At 65.4% G+C, this 13,534-nt stretch overlaps 1 protein-coding gene across 2 annotated transcripts; it reads left to right on the top strand.

The window, feature by feature from the left end:
* Window positions 1-1,130: 1,130 nt before the first annotated feature.
* On the top strand, window positions 1,131-5,806 carry HRH3 (histamine receptor H3). Of its 2 annotated transcripts, XM_086702642.1 has the most exons (4): window positions 1,131-1,395; window positions 2,473-2,639; window positions 3,799-4,715; window positions 5,356-5,806. In XM_086702642.1, exons 1-4 carry the CDS (start codon window positions 1,146-1,148, stop codon window positions 5,381-5,383), a joined length of 1,362 nt encoding a protein of 453 aa, XP_086558768.1. In that variant the 5' UTR covers window positions 1,131-1,145; the 3' UTR covers window positions 5,384-5,806. The 2 variants fall into 2 exon arrangements, with proteins under 2 accessions (XP_086558768.1, XP_086558769.1); XM_086702643.1 differs by lacking the exon at window positions 5,356-5,806 and having other exon boundaries at window positions 3,799-4,719.
* The last annotated feature ends 7,728 nt before the right edge of the window (window positions 5,807-13,534 follow it).

Genomic DNA, 13,534 nt, shown 5'->3' with positions numbered 1-13,534 from the left:
CAGGCGCTAACGCAGCCGCGGCAGCTGCTGCCTTGGCTGCGCCCTCAGCGCAGTGACCTCGCCTGTCCCTGCAGCGGTGACCGCCTCACTCTGCTGTCAGCAGGGGGAGGGGGCCATGGCCAGGCTCTGAACCTCTGGCCTCTCCCTGCTCAACCTGGGGCCGCCGGAGCCCCGGGGGGGTGTGCTCCCTTCCCGGCTGGGCCCACTGGCCCCCTATCTTCCCTTATGTAACTCCACAACCGTCTGCGCCTTGCAGGTCACCCTAGACCCTGCGCTGGGCTCTGCCCAGAGTCCCACGCATATGGGGGCTGGAGCGGACCCCTGGTCGGGGCCCCTGCTCTCGGAGACCCCTCCCCCTCCTTTCTCCTTGGGACGTTCCTTCCCCTGAGACCCGCTTGCCTGAAGCATGACAGGAGGAGGGGTCCCGCGGGGCAAGTTCCCCTGGGCGCAGGAGCAGGTGCACCCCTCCCTGCATTTCAGGTCCCCACAATCGTCCCGACTCCCGACGAGGGCCCGCCAGGGTCGCCGGGGTTGAGGGCGCGGGTTCAGGCCCGGCGGCGCAGGTACCGGCTCCTGTGCGCGCGGGCCGGCTGGCAGCAGGCGCGCCCCCCGCCCCGGCGCCCGCCTGCTCGGGCCGGGCTCTCCGCCAGCCGCCGAGCGCTCCTGGCTGGGGCTCCGGCGGCCCGGCGGGCACGCGGCGCTGTCCGTGGTGCTGCCGGCGCCGGGCGGGGCGGGGGCGGGGCGGGGGCGGGGCGCGGGCGGCAGCCAATGGCGGGGGCGCTGCGCGGGGCGCGGGGGGCGGCGGGCTGCGCGCGGGGCGCACTCGGCTGCGCGCTGCACTCGGGGCGCACCGGCGCTCTGGCGGCGGCTCGGGCTCCCGCTCCGCTCCGGGTCCGCCCGGGCTGCAGCGGTCGTGCCGCTGGCCCCGTTCGGCTCGGATTCCGGCCCGAGCCCCCTCGGCGCCGCCAGCCCCGGCCCCGTCCCGGGTCTCGGCGCCCGCGGACCATGCGCCGGGCACCCCCCGGGGAAGCCGGCCGGGCCGAGAGCCCGCAGACACCAGGCTCCCGGGCCGGGGCCCCTCCCGGCCGCCCGGCCGGCGGTCCGCGCCCTGCCCCGCGCCCCGGCGCCGCCTGAGCCGGCGGGTCATGGAGCGCACGCCGCCCGACGGGCCGCTGAACGCGTCGGGGGCGCTGGCGGGCGAGGCGGCGGCTGCGGGCGGGGCGCGCGGCTTCTCCGCCGCCTGGACCGCGGTGCTGGCCGCGCTCATGGCGCTGCTTATCGTGGCCACGGTGCTCGGCAACGCGCTGGTCATGCTCGCCTTCGTGGCCGACTCGAGCCTCCGCACCCAGAACAACTTCTTTCTGCTCAACCTCGCCATCTCCGACTTCCTCGTGGGTAAAGCCCCCAGCCCCCGCCCGAGCCCAGGAGTGTCCAGCCTGGCCCGGCCAGCAGGGATTGGAGCGTGGACCTAGGGAGCCTTTCTGTTGGGGCACACGGCCCCGCCAGGGAGCCCTGTTTGGGGAGGGGGCGTCCGGGACCCGGGGGAGGGCGGGGGGCGCGGGCGAAGTTCCTTGCCTCCCCCCCCCCCGAGACCGGGGCTGGGGGGTGGGGGGGATGTTCCTCGGGAAGGGGCCCCGGCGGGCGGGCGGGCGCTTGGCCAGGCGCAAGGCGCAGCGGCCGCGAGTGCACCGCTGGCTCCTGCGCCGTAGCCAAACAAAGGCTGCTGGCGGACTCAGGACGTGCGGAGGGCGCTGGGAGAGGTTTGGGGGAGGGGACATGGAAGGGAGTTTTTAGAGCCGTGTTGGGGGAGGGGGGCGTGGGGGAAGCGGGGTGGGGGTGGGGGAGATGCTCGGAGGAGCGCGCGTGAGAACGTGTGCGTGCACTGCTGCCGGCTTGGGGGCGGGGCGCGCAGAGGGGGCCCGAGCGCCAGACACCTGTTGGGGCTGCTAAGTGCGTCTGCCAGACCCTGGGCCGTGGGAGCGGCTGGCGTGGTGGCAGCCAAATGCCCTTTGGGTCGGGAGAAAGGCGTTCTCTCTTTCTGAGCTGAGGAGGAAGGGCTGTCCAAAGGCTGGGTTAGGGGCTGGGGTCCAGCAGGTGGAAGAGGAGGGAGGAAATTTTCCTGCCTCCCTTTGGGGCCTGGGAGGACTGCACAGAAATGTGGACGTACCGAATCAAGGCTTGGGGGGGGGTCTCATCGTGCCCGGAGGTCCCCACCCCTGGATCTTCCCTCCTACCTCCAAGTCCAGGGGACGCCAGCGGGACTGGAAGCTAGGCAGGGGCTGAAGGCCAGTCGCAGGGTAGAGGGTGTGCCTAAGAGACAGGGCGGAGGCAAGGGCAAGGTCAGGGTTCCTGGTCCCAGGAAAGGGGCCGTTGCGCCACCCCCAGGTCCTGCCTGTCTCTCCACTGGGGTGGGTTTGACCCCAGGCCCCTGTCCAGCCATGGCCCACCGTGGCCCTACTCTCTCTCCTACAGGGGCTTTCTGCATCCCACTATATGTGCCCTATGTGCTGACTGGCCGCTGGCCCTTTAGCCGTGGTCTCTGCAAGCTGTGGCTGGTGGTGGACTACCTACTCTGCACCTCGTCCGTTTTCAACATCGTGCTCATCAGCTATGACCGCTTCCTGTCAGTCACCCGCGCTGTGAGTCTGGGAAGCCGGTGCCCCATGTTCGCTCCTGGGAGGGGGGTGGTCAGGAAGTGGCCACAGCAGAGGATGGCCACTTCCAAGTTGTGGGCAGTACCAGGTGGGCTTGGTCTCTGCTGGCCTCACCCCGGACACACTGGGTACTCTATGGCCAGCCGCCCACTCAGTAGCCATTTGCTGCCAGTAGGACGGGTCCTGGGACAGGCAGGAGGCACGTCTGGACCCGGCATCGGGTGTTCCTGAAGGAACTGGGGGGGGGGGGGGGGGCAATTCAGCCTCCGCCCTGGAGCAGGTCCAAAGTCTGGAGGGCTGAGGGAGGATCTGGGCCAGAGGTCGTCGGTGGTACCCTCCCCACCGTGCGCTCGTGTGTGTGTGTGTGTGTGTGTGTGTGTGTGTGTGTGTGTGTATGTGCGCACAAGCGTGCGTGCATGTGTGCACGAGTGTGCCCCCGGAAGTCAGTCATCAGCTTCTGGCTCCACGAGCTTTTCCTGGTGTGAGTAGTCACCGTGAGCCAGGGACGCTGGGCGGCCTGGGCTTCCTGCATCAGGGCCAGGCGGGCACAGGGGCAGCAGCCGGAGTCCCGGTTGGCCCTCTTCTTTGAGATGACTCTGCCAGTCACTCTGAGCGCCCTCTGCTGGGGGCCCCACGTGTCCCCGCCTGGAGAGGCCAGGAGACAGTGCAGAGCAGGGGCTCAGGGTCCCCTTGAGCCAATCCACCTGTGGCCTCCGCCTCTCTCCCTGACCCACCAGGGAAGGGAGGACAACTTCCACCGTGAAGATTGCACGAGACACCCAGCAGGTGCTGGGGGCACGGAGCTCGGCACGGGGGGCGCTCGGTGGGCAGGGGAGGGTGACAGGACCTCCCCCACCCCCCGGGTGCCCACGGCCAGCAGGGGTAGCACCCAAGCAGCCTGGCATGAAGTTAGCGTTTGGGGCTGATCTGAGGGAGGTTGCATGACCGCGGGAGAGTGTGCTGGGGCCTCAGCCGGCCAGACCCACGTGGGGAGCGGGGGAGGGGAGGGAGGCCACGCGCAGAGGCCCAGAGGCTGCGGCGGTGGGGGGGCGGGGGCGCGCGGCGCGGGGTGTTGGGGGAGCTCCCAGTCCCCTGTTGCTGCTGCCCGGGCCCCTTCCCTCCTGACCCAGCGTGTCCCGGGCAGGTCTCCTACCGGGCCCAGCAGGGCGACACGCGGCGGGCGGTGCAGAAGATGGTGATGGTGTGGGTGCTGGCCTTCCTCCTGTACGGGCCGGCCATCCTGAGCTGGGAGTACCTGTCCGGCGGCAGCTCCATCCCGGAGGGCCACTGCTACGCCGAGTTCTTCTACAACTGGTACTTCCTCATCACGGCCTCCACACTCGAGTTCTTCACGCCCTTCCTCAGCGTCACCTTCTTCAACCTCAGCATCTACCTGAACATCCAGAGGCGCACCCGCGTCCGGCTGGACGGGGCGCGGGACCCCGAGCCCCCGCCGGAGGCCCAGCCCTCCCCGCCGCCCGCCGCGCCCGGCTGCTGGGGCTGCTGGCAGAAGGGGCGCGGGGAGGCCGTGCCGCTGCACAGGTACGGGGTCGGGGTGGGCGAGGCGGCCCCTGGCGCCGAGGCGGGGGAGGCGGCCCCCGGGGGCGGCAGCGGTGGGGGCGCCGCGGCCTCGCCCACCTCCAGCTCCGGCAGCTCCTCGCGGGGCACCGAGCGGCCTCGCTCGCTCAAGCGGGGCTCCAAGCCCTCGGCGTCCTCCGCGTCGCTGGAGAAGCGCATGAAGATGGCGTCCCAGAGCATCACCCAGCGCTTCCGGCTGTCCCGGGACAAGAAGGTGGCCAAGTCGCTGGCCGTCATCGTGAGCATCTTCGGGCTCTGCTGGGCCCCGTACACACTCTTGATGATCATCCGGGCCGCCTGCCACGGCCACTGCGTCCCTGACTACTGGTACGAGACGTCCTTCTGGCTGCTGTGGGCCAACTCGGCCGTCAACCCCGTCCTGTACCCGCTGTGCCACTACAGTTTCCGCCGAGCCTTCACCAAGCTGCTCTGCCCCCAGAAGCTCAAGATCCAGCCGCACAGCTCCCTGGAGCACTGCTGGAAGTGAGCCGGCCCTTGGCGGGCACCCGGGGTGCCGGAGGGTGGGGGGAAGGGGGCCTCCCACCGCCGCCCCCACCAGGCTCCGGTTTCCTGGGCAGCCGGCCACACCGCCCCCGACCTGGCCGCCCCCGGGCGTGAGCCACGCCTCGTCTCCAGCCCGCCCTAAATGCCACGGCAGAATCTCTCAGACCGTCCGCCTGCCGCGGGGGCAGCTCGCTGGGCCGGCCAGAGCGGCCCCTGCTGCCTGAACCGGAGCCTGGTCGCCCACCCCGCCGCTCAAACCCTAGCTTCACCCCGGGAGGAACAATCCCAGCCACGCCGCCCGCGCCCCACAGACGGTCCGGTGGCCGGTGGCGTCCACCCTTTTGCCCAAGTGCTGCTTGGTGTCCTTGCCAAAGCGAGTGATCGGCGTGCGCTCCGGGCCTCGTGAGCAGTCTGCCGCTGCACGTGCACACACCTGCGCACACCTGCACACGCCCCGCCCCCCTGCCCTCCCCACAAGCCAGGGCCATGGGCTCTGCTGCTGTCTGTCCCCTGCTTGAGCCCAGGCCCCGGCCCCCTCCAAGTCCCTACGCCCCCAAAGTGCCAAGTGCCCCCCAGGAACCCGCGGCCGTCCTCTGCCCTTCCGTTCTGGGTGTTTCAGGAAGACGAAGAAGAAAACACGTCCGTGAACTCCATGTTCCTTGGCTGTTTAATCAAGAGAGACAAAATTGCTGAGGAGCTCAGGGCTGGATTGGCAGGTGTGGGCTCCCACGCCCTCCTTCCTCGCGCTGCTGCTTCCGGCTGAGCTGCGCCAGCTGCTTCTGCCCACCCCGCCCCCGGGCTCGGGGTGCTGGGCCCTGCCTGGCGGCTCCGAGCACGGCCGGGGCCCCGGACGCGCCTGCTCGTTGGGAAGGCCGCCTCTCTTGCTTCATCCGCTCCGGCCGAGGGGTGGGAGGGGGCCCCCGGGGCTCGCAGGGGCAGCCCCAGGACACCGGGGCCGTCGGCCACGTCCCGTGCACCCCGTCGGCGCTGTGCATGCCCCGCTCCCCGCCTGCCCGCTGCCCTGCAGACTTCGAGGTCCACAGTAAAGTGTATTTTTTTATTGGTGCTGATTCCTGAGGCCTTCCTGGGGGCGGGCTGAGCTCCCCGTACTTTGGTCGGGACCCCAGGGAGACGCAAGGCCACGCGGCAGGGGATGAGGGGCAGGGGGGAGATAAGGCTGGTCTGGCCCGTCCTACGGGTCCGATCCCGATCAGAGACACCGTGCCCCCAGCCACGCACCCCTGTTCAGGAAGGCGGCATGGAGCGAGGAGGGCCTCGCTCCAGCCTCAAGAATATGACCCACGGCCCCGCCCCCTGTGCCACCTGCCCACCACCCAGGACCGGAGTTCTCCTGTGTCACAGGATCTTCCACCTGGGGAGCTGCCAGGGGACCGGCTGAACTCCAGGGGTGGAGGGGAAGGGATGGCCCTGAGGAGGGGAGCCACCTTGGATAGAAGAGGGGCTCCCGGGCAGAGGCGTGGAGGCGGGACTGAGGGTGGCACGTGGGGACGGGGAGAAGAAGAGGGTGGTGCTGGGTGAGCCTGGGTCCAATGAACAATCAGTCCCTGCGTGCTCCACGGAGGGGGCAGACCTTGTTCCCGCCCCAGGGGCTCAGAGTCCCCTGGGAAAGGGGGCGAGGCCAGCACAGCTTAGGGGAGATACAAACTTGGGCGGGCGGTCGGAAGCCACCTCCTCCAGGAAGCCCGCCTTCCTTTCCAGCCACTAGAGCGCTCCCTCCCCCGACCTCATGCTCTCTCCCCACCACGTGGGTTCTACTTGCACAGCACTTCTGACCCCTTCCTTCCTTCCCCACTGCAGGCACGGCCTGTCTCTTACGGCCACGTGCCACCGGGCCCTCGGCACCGGTCAGCAAGCTCTGATTCTCTCCACTGCAGAGCGAGGTTTTTCATAGCAACATTTCAAAGCCTTCCTCCCCCAGACACCTCTCACCCCGCAGCTATACCTGCACCTTCATTTCCCAAATGCCCCAGAAAACTTTCCCAGAGCCCTAAGCTGGCGCCCCTTTCCTCCACACTCTCGAGAGACCCCCCTCCGGCCCAGGCAGGATGCTCTTCTTTCACCCCCTCCTTGGTGCCAGAGGGAGGGCCGAGCCTGGGGGCTGGGCGCTGTCTTGAGCAGAGGTCGGGGCGGGGGGGTGGGGGGTAGGGGGGGCTGCAGGGGGAGTGGTGGCAGAGGCGGTAGGCGCCACCCTCTGCGGGGCCCGGAGCTCAGGGAAGCCCTCGTGCTCTGGGGGCCCCGTGCACTGCCAGCCAAGTGGCCTCCCTGCTGGCCCCGCAGGACCTGCCTGCCAACCCCCCACGGCGGGGGTCTGTCCCTGCAGCCCAGAGCTGTCCGGGGAAAGACAAAGCACCTGTCCTCTGCAGCGGTGGGCGCCTCCGTGCCAGCAGCACAGCCAGAGCCCTCACTGCCCCTCCGCCCAGCCCTGCTAAATGGCTACAAATTGGAGGATAAAAGCGCAGGCTTTCAAGCAATTTTGTCTTCAATCTCTGGAAACTGCTGCTCCCCGAGCTCCTGCGTGAGGCTGGAGGAGGAGAGAAGAAAGACACCGACTTTATTGGGCCTGAGTCCTGCAGCAAACAAACACGCCAAGGGGGCCTTTCTCCTTGGAAGCAGGCGCACCGGGAGGGGACACAAAGCCGGCGGGCCCGGGGCGGGAGAGGCAGCCTCTGCAGGGGCTCGCCCACACCAGCAGCTGTTGTTTATTGAGTACCTACTGTGTGCCAGGCACCGTAAGGGGTGCTGGTCGGCTGGGAGGTGGACAACCAACTAATGGCCATTTCCACGGGGACTGAGGACTGCAGGGGACATCAACAGGGCAGGGGCTGGAGAGGAGGGGCCGCCAGCTCACTAGCCAGGGGCTGGGAGCCTGTGTGAAGGGTGGCGGTTCCCGCGCTCACAACATTGACTGACCCCGGTGGCGGGGCGCTCCAAGACGCCGCAGGGACCAAGCCTGGGGCCCGAAAGAAGGGCGTGCAGGCAAAGGGGTGCCCCTGGGAACAGGCTCCAGGCACCGTCCCTCCCAGGCTGGTGTGGACCCTATGTTTTCAGGGTGCCATGCGGGCACCCCCCACCTTTCTACAAAAGGGAAAGTTACCCGGTGTTTCCTCTGGGGAGCCGGGGCCACGGCAGGGATGGCTGGGGCCCCTCCGGCTCTGGAGCCCTGCCGTTTGGGGGAGCCACGTGGCCGTCTGTCCTCCGCCCCCACCCATCCTCACACCCACGGCTGGGCTTGTGGGTGCAAAGAACCTTTTCCAGCAACACTTGCTGGAGCCCCTCTGTCCTCACAGCCAGCCCACGAGGGGTGCTCACATTCTCCACTCTGCAGATGTGGGAGCCAGGGCTCTGGGTTCCGGGAGACTCACCCCACATCACAAACCCAGTACACATCGGGGGCCAGGACTCCACACTCCCATTCCACTGGGGTCTCCCCTGTGCTCCCCTGAGCACCAGGGGCCTCCGTGTTGTCCAGGAGGGGGCTCTGGGGAGCCTTGGAACCAGAGCTCAGCGCTGTTGATCTTAACACAAGCACGTGTTGGTTATCGGCTGTTTGTGCTCTGTTGTGTTGTGCACAAGGAGCCGGGAAAAGTCACCCCTCCTGAGCCAGCAAGTAGAGGAGAGAAGGGGGAAGAGGCAAGGTGGGCTATGGAGTGGGAAGCCCCAATATCCAATGCCCAGGTCAGGCAGGGAGTGTGTTTGGAGAGGAAACTGAGGCCTGGAAGAGCGGACTGCCCCACCTGCCCAGCAGGTCTGTGGGGAGGCTGCGACTGAAGCCAGGTATCCTAGGGGAACATCTAGCCCTTTCTCCTTCCTGTCCCAGTAAGTCTCAGGGGCCAGGCAGGGGCTCCTGGGCCTCAGTTTCTTCCTCCACAGAATGCGGTCCTGGCTCGGCAGGGTGATGCGGGGGCAGGGATCCCTGAGGCTCTCTCCTGGGCCCCCAGGGGCCGGGGGCGCTGGCTCGGCCCGCCCATCATTACAGAAATGGCCCCGTCGTCCACGCTGTCTGCCCTGTACCCAGCGGGTAGCTTTGTGCTGACCTGTGCCTCCCGCCTGGCAGCAGGCAGGCTGGCTGGCGGGGCTCCAGGAGTCCCCTCTGCACTGGCACCTGGAGGGCTCACCTCTGCCCTGCTTTCCTTCCTTTCTGTGGAAATGAGCATGGGATCTGGGCGTGGCTGGACGGGCAGGTGGTCTGGGCTGTGCCACCTTCCAGCCTCGGCCCCTGCAGATCTCACAGCGTCCTCACAGGGGCTGCAGGTGGCAAAGGACCCCTTGTGCCTGATACTTGGGGGACCGGGCCCGGCCCTCCAGTCCTCAGGGCACATCCGGTGACGGTGACCCACACTGGCGGGGGCCATCCGGGAGCTGGGGATCCTACAGGAGGGGTCGGGGTCAGGGCTCAGGGTCAAGCCCCACAGGAAGAAGGCAGGGACTCGGGTCCAGCAGGTCAGGACCGGGGAAGGGGCGAGGAAGCATGGCCGTGGAACCTGGCACAGGGAATGTTCTCCGGGCAGGAACAACTCCCGGTGTCTAACACTCACTGAGCCCCAGGCCCCATCGTGAACCCGCTTCCCATCTACACTCATCTGGTCGTCAGACAGATGAGGTGCTGCTGTTCCGTTTGACAGGTGAGGACACTGAGGCACAGAGGTTGAATAATGACCTGCTCAAGGTCCCACAGCCAATGAGTGGCTGAATTGGTGCTGGTTCCTCCTGTGACCGCTTTCCCAGCACCCCAGCCCCCAGGGGCCACCTTCTCCGGCTGGTCCCGAGCCCGACACCCCGGGCACCTGGAGCCCCTCGGAAATGCACACAGGCGTCTGGCCCCCTGCCCCTTCTTTGGGGAACCACTCCCCCTTCACTCCAGCGGGTCCGGGGGGCCGGCCCCACCCACAGGCTTCAGGACCGGTGCAGGTCCCAGGCGTGGCTGGTCAGAATCCCCGTGACAGGTTGGGGTAGCGCACACCCCGGGCCCAGCCGGAGAGCAGGAGTGCTGGGACCTTGGCTGGGACTCTGGGAAGCCCGCGTCGCCCTGCAGCTGGTGGCCCCCAGCGCCGCCCTCACCGAGGCTGCCCCCTGGCGGGAGCACAGCTCTGCGGCCAAGGCAGAGGAAGGCCGGTCAAACCCTGGGAAGAGGCAGCTTCCTGGTGCCATTGTCCGAGCGCCTGGATCCAGCCCTGCCTAAAGCTAGCGTCTGGATCTTTCTGTTTCATGAGTCACCAAATACCCTTTTCTTCCTACGGCTGACACAAGATGGGGTTTTGCAGTGTGAGGTGCTGAAAATGTCCTATCCAGCAATACTTGGCCTGGGCTGGCATCCCTCTGTCTCGGGGGGCAACAGAGCCTTCCTGCCCACGGGAGGTCTGTGTCTTTGATTAAGAAAAAATGGGTAAGTGAATCAGCTATTTAGTAAAATAATAATTAGCTGTTTGTAATGGTCATGGGTAGGAAAGCAATCTTTTCTTTTTTTTTTTTTTTTTATTTTTGGGGAGAGAGAGAGTGTGTGTGCACAAGTGGAAAGAAGGGCAGACAGAGAGTGAGAATCCCAAGCCCTGACTTGGGGCTCAATCCCATGACCCTGGGATCATGACCCGAGCTGAAATCAAGAGTCTGATGCTCAACCGACCACCCGAGCCACCCAGGCAGGCGCTCCAGAAAGCAATCTTTTAACGCATTAGACTCTGAGGGTAGAAAAGTCAGGAGGCTGAGGCCACATGCCTGTGACATCTGTCCTGTCCACAGGGTGCCATGCAGGGACCTGACCAGGGCATCCTGTCCGCCCCCCCCCCGCCCCGAGGGAAACAGGCAGCTTGCTGTGAAATCTGCTCAGAAGGGCCCCAAAATACAAGAGCCCCCCCCCCTTACCTGTGGGGACCTCGCTTCAAGACCCCCACGGAAGCCCGAAGGCGTGGGGGCACCAAGCCCTACACGCACCAAGTGTTTTCCTCGACACACACCCGCCCTCGGTCGAGCGCGGTTTATAAACCCTAACCGGGCGCAGCGGGAGATTAACAATAACGGTGAAACAGAACGGTTGTGACAATGTGCTGTGACACACGTCGTGTGACTGTGGTCTCTCTCCGGGGTACCTTCTTGTCCTGGGCTCACCCTCCTCGTGCCCAGGTGACGGGACGAGATGCCCGCGCTGGGGATGGACGTCACGTGAAGGACGCGGCACGTGACGCAGAGCCAGGCTGCACCTGACCTTCCGACCTCGAGTCAAGGGGAGTCAAGTCCTCTGCTTCCCGTGGGGAGCCCGATGGCGGGTTAGGAGGGACTACTGTCTCCTTCAAAAGAAAAAGAGAAGGGAGAGAGGAGATGCTTTTGGGCGTAAGGAGGGGAGGTGACGAACTGTGCTGGGCTGCAAACGCATCTGTGACACACCAAAGTCACACCAGTTTCCAAATTCAAACATGACAAATTTCATGATCTTTAAATGCTTCTACTTTAAATGCTGATGATCTTTAAAGAGTCCAGCAAACCCTGGTTCCTAGCTGCGGTGTAGGAGTTGGGGCAACTCAGTGCATGGGGGAGAGCCTGCCTTTTGCCCTCCTTCCCAGGCCCCGGCCTCGGCTGGCTCCCCAGCTTGGCGGAACCCTGTGCTCCTGGGAAGCCAGGGGGCTGGGCAGGTGGGCAAGCTCCCCCTGGTGCCCCCAGGGCCCACAAGCTTTCTTTGTCAGCTGAGGTTCTGCTCGGTCCTGCTCCTAGGCCCACGAATCTATTAATTCATGCTAAAGTGTGATGGACTACTCAGGGAAAGATGGAGATTCCCACTTGAACAGAGGGCATTCTTTAAGTCCAAGTGAGTCACATTCTAATGCAGGGATTTCAGACAGGGACATACCATGGGTGCATGCAGGGATGGTATCAGTGAACCTTCTCGAGCCCCTGCTACCTGCTGGGCCTTATGCTACACACTGATTTGGTCAAGGGTTCCAGATCTATCCAGCTGGGAGGTCAGAGCCCTTGGACAAAGCCCCTCTGGTGGTGCAGTGGTTCTGTGGGGTCACCAGGCTACAGGAATCTACTGGGGCCACGAGGATATTTCCTGGGATCAGAACTGGGCCCTTTGAGATGCCCCCTTTGGTCATCTGTGGATCCCAGACATTCCTCAGTGGTCCCCGTGAGCCAGCTGGCACTGGGGCAGGCCCAGGCTGGCTCCTCTGAGTCACTTGGGGAAGGCGTCCACTATCTCTGGGAGGGGGTGGCTTCTGCTGGGGCCACCCCGAGTACACCAGGGGGAAGCTGGTTAGAAGTGGTCGGTTAGGGCTGTCCTAACACAGGTGGAGTGCGGAAGTGACTTAGAACACGTGCTTTTGGGGTGGGGGTCCGGGCTACTGGGGGAATTTTCTGACTCTACCCTCCCAACCTGGGGGCCTCCCCTGGATTTTGTCAGCTGAAGGCCTGTCCCTGGGGTTGAAGGGGGCCTCCCTGGAGGACAGTGCGACAGCAGAGTGTGAGCGAGGCAGGCCTGGGGCAGCGTGGGCAGGGCTGAGGCCCGGGGCGGGGTGGGTGGGGGTGCAGTAGGTGAGGGAATCACATGGGGGCGGGGGGTTTGCACCTGCGTCTGGCCCTGGCTGCAAGCCTGCAGCCTCACTCCGCCTGCCAGGGGCTTCCCTCTAAGGGGTTGGAAGAAGGCGGTGCCCTAGGCCAGGGGGTGCCCCCACTCCCCTCCAGCCCTCCCTCCAGGCACTGAGCTTTGTGTTTCCCCGACCCCCCTTCCCACACCTCCTCACTTGAGGCAGGCAGATAAAAGACAGGAGCCCATGCTATCTGGATTTCAGATTTGCAACAGCTAATGCTTTAGCGTAAGTGTGCAGAGCTCTTTGTTGTGGATCTGAAATTCAAATCAACACATCCGGCAACCCTCCCTGTCCCTTCCCAGGGACATGACTCTGTGGGGGAGGGGGTCCAGGGGAGGGCCCAGCTCTAAGAAGCCACCCAGCTGTGTGGAAAGGACAGGGTGGTTGGGTGGGGGCGCTGGAGGGGTGTCGGCCCGAGGCCTGGACCCCTGGGTGTGTTCCCTGGAGTATCCTGGGTGGGGCCGACGTGAACAAGCATAAGACGCCCAGGCCAGGCCAGGGGTGACCCTGCTCCCCCGGCCTTACTGTCCCCACCGTACAGACGAGGGAGACCAGGCTGGAGGCGGGGTTAGCACAACTCCCAGTGCTGAATGTAACAGGCATAGCATACGGGTGTAGTAATGGACCACGGCCAAGGCAGAAATCAGAGTGATTTCCCGGCTCTGGGGGAAATATTGAGCCATTGGTACCCATCAATTTTGGTACCCATCAATTTTTTGCAAAGACTTTTTCTTTAAGGAACCAAATGATCACAGGACGGACACTACCCCTCAGTGCCCCATCTGTGGCCCCCATGGCCCCCAGGAAGCCCTGGCTGTGCCCCGGAAGTTTAGAGGCCTGTGGACTGTGGAATCACTAGGTACTGCGACTCCCCTTAGCCTGTGTGGCACTGTGCACTCTGGGCCAGGTGGCCTGGGGGTCCCCCTGCCCCATCTGGCCTTTCAGAAGCCTGGAGCGATGCTGACATCAGAGCCCCAGTGCAGGCCGTGAGGAGCAGACTGTGCCCGGCGGGTCTCGAGGAATTTCTGCCCACACCCATTCACCCCCATGGTGCCCTGGACTCAGGAAGGATATTCCCTGCAGAAGCCTGATGCGCAGGGGTTGCTTTGTGTCCTTTCAACCTTATGTGTCTGCTTTTAACATTTATCAGGAACGCCAGGCTTGGTGACAGAGGGGACGACGCAGGCCCAATCTCCCCGT

Source organism: Puma concolor, chromosome A3, assembly GCF_028749965.1.
Source record: "Puma concolor isolate L17-30 chromosome A3, mPumCon1.1.hap2, whole genome shotgun sequence".
Lineage (NCBI taxonomy): Eukaryota > Metazoa > Chordata > Mammalia > Carnivora > Felidae > Puma > Puma concolor.
This window is presented reverse-complemented; position numbering and strand designations above follow the sequence as displayed.

Bases quoted from the DNA above. Each gene is read 5' to 3' on its own strand.
- HRH3 (XM_086702642.1), top strand. From the start codon at position 1,146: ATGGAGCGCACGCCGCCCGACGGGCCGCTGAACGCGTCGGGGGCGCTG. The intron at 1,396-2,472 runs GTAAAGCCCCCA...TCTCTCCTACAG, and splicing joins CATCTCCGACTTCCTCGTGG to GGGCTTTCTGCATCCCACTA. The intron at 2,640-3,798 runs GTGAGTCTGGGA...TGTCCCGGGCAG, and splicing joins TCCTGTCAGTCACCCGCGCT to GTCTCCTACCGGGCCCAGCA.